This window comes from Euprymna scolopes, chromosome 43, assembly GCF_053919585.1.
Source record: "Euprymna scolopes isolate OS-2025 chromosome 43, ASM5391958v1, whole genome shotgun sequence".
Taxonomy (NCBI): Eukaryota; Metazoa; Mollusca; class Cephalopoda; order Sepiida; family Sepiolidae; genus Euprymna; species Euprymna scolopes.
In genome coordinates this window covers 21579665-21585832 of record NC_136524.1, presented here as the reverse complement: position 1 = coordinate 21585832, position 6168 = coordinate 21579665, and the positions used below count along the sequence as shown (strand labels likewise).

Genomic DNA, 6168 nt, shown 5'->3' with positions numbered 1-6168 from the left:
TTTAGGTCTAAAAAACATGCCTTTTTGGAGCTCTTTTTTCATATTATTCGAAAACTTTATATGTCTATATAGTAGTTTTCCATGGTACTGAATTTAAATATACATGTCTTAAAGTGTGAAACTGCACCGTTTGTTCATTTTCACTGGGATTCAGCATTCCCAGGAGCTCCAAAGGTGTCACAAATGCCCCCAAATTGCAAAATATTACACTTTTTACCTCATAACTTTTGCCCCATCTAACTGAAACTTGGCGAAAATGTGAAGGCAACGTTGGCTCTTCACACTTCTCACATTCACCATTTCTTCACTATTTTTTGTGGCGTCATCTCGCACGCAACACCAGAGGAGAAGCAAGCACAGATTCAGTTTACTTTTATTTTTTAACTAGCTAAAGTACCCGGCGTTACCAGGTTATATATGATCTATTTGAATATTTTGTCCTCATACATTATAATAAAATAGATTAAACAAAACATAAATTCACACACCGTCCATGAAAATCCTATTCACAGAAATTAATTCTACTGTAAGCAAAGTGTGATTCTAAAAATGGGCAACAGAACTGAGAATTTGACGCTTTTGTCAAGATTTCCTTAAAAGTATGAACTGTATTCATCTTCGGTTGTGATGCATTTCATTTTCCTTGCATTGAATTTTGAACTTTATGAAAACTGCAATATATGAAGGAATTTTACTCAAACTCTAATGATTATTTATAATTTATTAGTTACAAAAAATTCTTTTTTGTATGAAAATAAACATCTATTTTGTGTTATAATTATCTTAAAATTATTTTAATGCAGTAGATGCTTCAGGAAAATTTTCTAAAAACAAAACAGAACCATAAACATGCATGCGAAAATTTGTAAAGAAATTTTTATCAAATACAAAATAATATAAATGCAAATATTCAGAAAATTTAAATTTTTTGTTTGAAATTAATATTTGTTTATCTAATCGATAAATGAATAACATATATGTTATATTATTCAATTTTTTTTAAAATAATGACCAAGAGAACCTCTGTTTATGCTTGAATGATTGCTTTCGTGTCAACCTTTCATGTGTTCAAATAGTCTCGTAACGGTGTTTTGATTGTAATAAGTGGCAGAGGACAGTCTGACTATTTAAGCGGATTTTCCTCAGGCGAGAATTCAAAGGTGAATATGTTTAGTATTCAAATTTTACATAATTGCCGACATTTTAGTTTTTTATTTTATTGTCTCCCAAACTTCATCTTCTGTGAATTTTAGAGAAACATACACGCACATTTTTATATCAGTCTTATAAAAACAAATGTTACTAATTTTGTATTCATGCGAGTTTATCTGTGTTTGTTTCTATACATACTTTAATGACATAATATGCATAAACAGGTACTTTATTTCTGGGATTGGGTTATATTTGAAAAATGTTTAAATTCTAATCATAAAAGATATGCATTTTAATGTTTTTTACAAATTTTTTTTTTTTTTAATAGGATTTAGTTTTATTTTATGTTTTGGATTTCAATAAATATTTGATAGTAAATTCAATATGTAATTATCAGTTATTCTGATGTAATAAAAGCTTTTTATTTTCAATTTCTTTTGGACAATATTATGCATTATAAATAAGGATTTTTTTTTTTTTTTTTTTTTCGATAAGGTTTGATAGTTTTTATATTATTCTCATCTTGGTTGTTATTTTCACAATGTTTTGGCCAATCTAATCTCTGACCTAATATAGGTCCATCCGTAAATGACAAAGTTCTCTCTTTTCTGATCTTAAGCACATACAATGGAGAAAGATATGGCTGGTTACTTTTAACGCATCTAAAACCAAACTTCTATCTTTACATCATCAATTTTCTGATCCTCATCTGGCATCAATTGAAATGAATGGCTCTCGTCTTAGGGAGGCTCCATGTTTTGACATGAAATGGAACACGTACATCAAATCAGTTGCCAAGGTTGCTGGAAAAGTGGTAGGATCCTTCTACTGATCCAGTAGATATCTCACTGCTGATGCAATTCTCTACCTATGTAAAAGCCAGGTACGTCCAAGGATGGAGTACTGTTGCCATATCTGGGCAGGAGCTGCTAGAAGCAGCTTATCCTGCCTTGACAGTTCAAAATAGATTTTGTAGCCTAGTGGAGGATGCCCTTTTCTCTTCCCTGCAACATTTTTCCCACAGATGTTGAGAGCCTGTCTCTGCTTTGTTATTTTCATGGAAAGTACTCGTCTGAGCTATAATCTATGGTCCCCTCTTGTCAAACGTTCATGAAAAACACTTATCTAGCTGAAACCATTATCAATAGTTCCCCCCACTCTTTATCCGTGCCTAAACCTAAACGTAGATTCCATGAACAAAGCTTCTTTCTTAGAACTGCATGCCTGTGGAACTCTTCCATTTGCTTGCTTTCCAGCAGACTACAATTTGGTAGTCTTCAAGTCCAACGTAAACAAATTTTTCATGAGTCATCTCCTTAAGTAATCTAATTTACCAAATTTCCACGACTAACGATTACTACGATATTGTCCTATTGACTAGTGTACCTTCATTAACCCTTATCCTCGAATGACCTCTGGACCTTGATAAGTAGTGACTCTTATGTATAAATGTTTTTCTTATGAAAATTATATTCACGGAAATTAATTATTCTACTGTAAGCGAAGTGTCAAAGGTTCATGATGTCTTGTGTATTGAAAACTCTTATCAGAAAAATTAAAAGTAATAAAAATGCACACATTCGGAAAAATTTGCAGTTTTTGTTTGGTATTAATATTTGTTTAATTGATAAATGTATATAATATATATATATATATAGGTATGTTTTCATAAATGTAAAGTCTGAAAAAATAACACGCATTCACAATGTTAGAGTTAGGGTTGGATCAAATACTGACTTTTAACAATTGAAATACAAATACTTTCGTTTAGGTAACCAGAAATACAAATACTTTTATTCCTAAGTCTACAAATACCTTTATTCCTCAATCTCAAAATACAAATAAAAATACAATAACTGATTTAAACAGAAACAAATATAAGTACTTTTTTTTTTTCAAAGTAATAAAGAAATCTGAAAATATGCAAAAAAAAAAAAAAAAAAAAAATATTTCCTTCCAAATTTGACATCTACATTACATTCTATATCATGTCCTCATTGCATTTTATTATCATTAGAGCTCTGAAAGTTTCCTTCTCTCTCTCTCTCTCTCTCTCTCTCTCTCTCAAATATAAATACAAATACAATTACAAATACAATTACATTAAAATTGTATTTAAATACAATTGTATTTAATCCAACCCTAATTAGAGTATTTGGTACTTGTGCAGTGTATGAATTATGCTGAAAGAGTAATGTTATTATTTAGAATGCCATTCTTAGTATGGGCAGGAAGGCCTTTTAACTGTCCTGCACTTTCACTTAACAATTTAATGAAAAAGAAAGATACCATATAAATTTAATTAAACTTTGAAATCCTATTTAAATGTAACAAGGTGTGTACACTACAAAAACACTGACTATTTATTTGAAATTAATAATTGTTAGTCTAATTGGTCAAAGAATAATTATAATAATAAAAAAAGATATATAGGTATGTCTTTATATATTTGAATTAATGTCTGCAATGCTTATTTTTATAAAAAATAAAGAAAAATACCCACATTTGGAAGCGTTACAAGTTTTTATTTGAATGTAAAATTTGTTTGTCTAATCGATAAATGAATCATAGATATAAAAGTTTTTCTTCGTATTTATAAATTCAAAACCACGAGTAAAATTTACGCATTATTTCATTTTTGTTATTAATACAAAGACATGAAAAAAATGAGTTGGTGTCATCAGCTAGAATTGAAATCAAACCTCTAGTGTTCCAGTCTGATGTTTTCTAAACAACTTGAAGGAGTGGAGCGAATATGTGCATGCACAAAAAATTGTTGGCTAATTAGAATGAACATTTTGCATGTAAATTTGTAGATGTCTGAATGCGATATACATGCTTGTAAACACAGATATTACTTGCTACAAACCATCTTTGGCGCAGGAATATTATTTCCTGAGAATTTCAGTGTTATGTGACCAGTAGTTTAACTGTTAGATATTTATATATATATATATATATATATACACACACACACACACTGTTTTATTTATATAGATTAAAAAAGAATTTTTCATTATATTTTCTTTTATCATTTTCTTTCAATTTTCTTTCATCTCAATGTGTGGGGGTGTGGTAGACACTTTTGTCTTTATTTTTTTATTTTAACTAAATATGAATTGTATATAAAAAATAATGAAATTTTCTTTTTAAATTTTGCAGCAATAATGAATAATAAACATGACCCACACTTCCCATTGCAACATCAACAGAAAGATTTGCGGCTTGCTCTTGACTTGGGTGACAAAGTTGAACAACCTCTTTATGTAGCTGCAGCTGCCAATGAGGTGTGTAGTTCATTTCATTTTTGCAAAGCTATTTTTATGTATTACAGAAAAGTTTTTCTTTTTTTGTTTTTACAAGAGTATCAGTTTGTTAAAATGTTACATATTTTTTAACAAATCGACATGACATTGAAGAAATGCTTTTTTTTTTTACTGATAAATATTTAATATTGTTTTTGTTTTTTTTTTACTGATAAATATTTAATATTTTGTTTTTTTTTACTGATAAATATTTAATATTTTTTTTTTTTACTGATAAATATTTAATATTTTTTTTTTTTTACTGATAAATATTTAATATTTTTTTTTTTTTACTGATAAATATTTAATATTTTTTTTTTACTGATAAATATTTAATATTGTTTTTTTTTTTACTGATAAATATTTAATATTTTTTTTTTTTTGACTGATAAATATTTAATATTTTTTTTTTTTTACTGATAAATATTTAATATTTTTTTTTTACTGATAAATATTTAATATTTTTTTTTTTTTACTGATAAATATTTAATTTTTTTTTTTTTTACTGATAAATATTTAATTTTTTTTTTACTGATAAATATTTAATATTGTTTTTTTTTTTTTACTGATAAATATTTAATATTGTTTTTTTTTTTTTACTGATAAATATTTAATATTTTTTTTTTTACTGATAAATATTTAATTTTTTTTTTTTTTACTGATAAATATTTAATTTTTTTTTTTTTACTGATAAATATTTAATATTGTTTTTGTTTTTTTACTGATAAATATTTAATATTTTTTTTTTTACTGATAAATATTTAATATTTTTTTTTTTTTTACTGATAAATATTTAATATTGTTTTTTTTTTTTTTTTTTTTTTTTTACTGATAAATATTTAATATTGTTTTTTTACTAATAAATCTGAAAACTTTCCATTTTTCTACTTTCTTTCCAGTTGTATAAAAAGGCTCGGCGATTGGGATATGGCGAAAGTGACATCTCTGCTGTTTACAGAGCCACGAGTGCCTAAATGATGGTGTTGCAACAGTCCTCTAAATCCTTCATAATGTATGATTGTGTAAATCTGTGAATGCATGTTTTATGGACAAAAAGAAAAGAAAAAATATTTTCTTTTCTCTCATTCTGTTGAAAGATTGCATGTCTGTTCTCATTTAAGAATGAGGTAAACTCCCGATTTTGATATTTAGAAAAAGAGGAAGAAAATATCCAAACAGAAGTAATATCTTTCATTTTTCATATGGTCATCAGAAGATTACTTATATTTTTTTTAAAGGTACCTCATGAAAGATTCGATAAAAGAACATTTCAAACTGACAATTTAAATATAATACATTATAAAAACATCTTTTTCCGTCATCTATGCATTTTTCCTTTTCATCTTTTGTTACTAATTCAAGTCCATACATTTTTGTAAGATAAGGTGTTTTTATAGCATCGTTGTCATTTACATTTTTTTTTTTTTTTTTTACTCGTCTAATTACTAGCACCAGGGGGGTCAGTTCTACAATAGTTCACAACTTTTTTTTTTTTTTTTCATTTATTCTCTCTTTGCTATTAAAAAATTTGTTTTTTCATTTTTTTTTTTTCTATCATTTTTACCCTTTTCCTTTGCCTATTCTTTAATCTATTTCTTTTAAACAAAAATATCTGAATTCTGCCAACATATTGTAAATTTCATTTTAAACTTGTCTGCAAATTTCTTTAAAATTACAATTTATTTTTAATTAAGAAACAGCTTTTTTTTAT

General features: G+C 26.6%; 1 protein-coding gene across 4 annotated transcripts in view; it reads left to right on the top strand.

Moving 5' to 3' along the window:
• Positions 1 to 5778, top strand: part of LOC145268228 (cytokine-like nuclear factor N-PAC) — a 75284-nt gene extending 69506 nt beyond the window's left edge. For all 4 annotated transcript variants that reach the window (XM_080123543.1, XM_080123545.1, XM_080123544.1 and 1 more), the window contains 2 exons: positions 4315 to 4439; positions 5357 to 5778. In XM_080123543.1, coding sequence (XP_079979669.1) covers positions 4315 to 4439; positions 5357 to 5431 — 200 coding nt within the window. In that variant the 3' untranslated portion in view covers positions 5432 to 5778. The remainder of the gene's footprint in view (positions 1 to 4314; positions 4440 to 5356) is intronic.
• Positions 5779 to 6168: the final 390 nt, after the last annotated feature.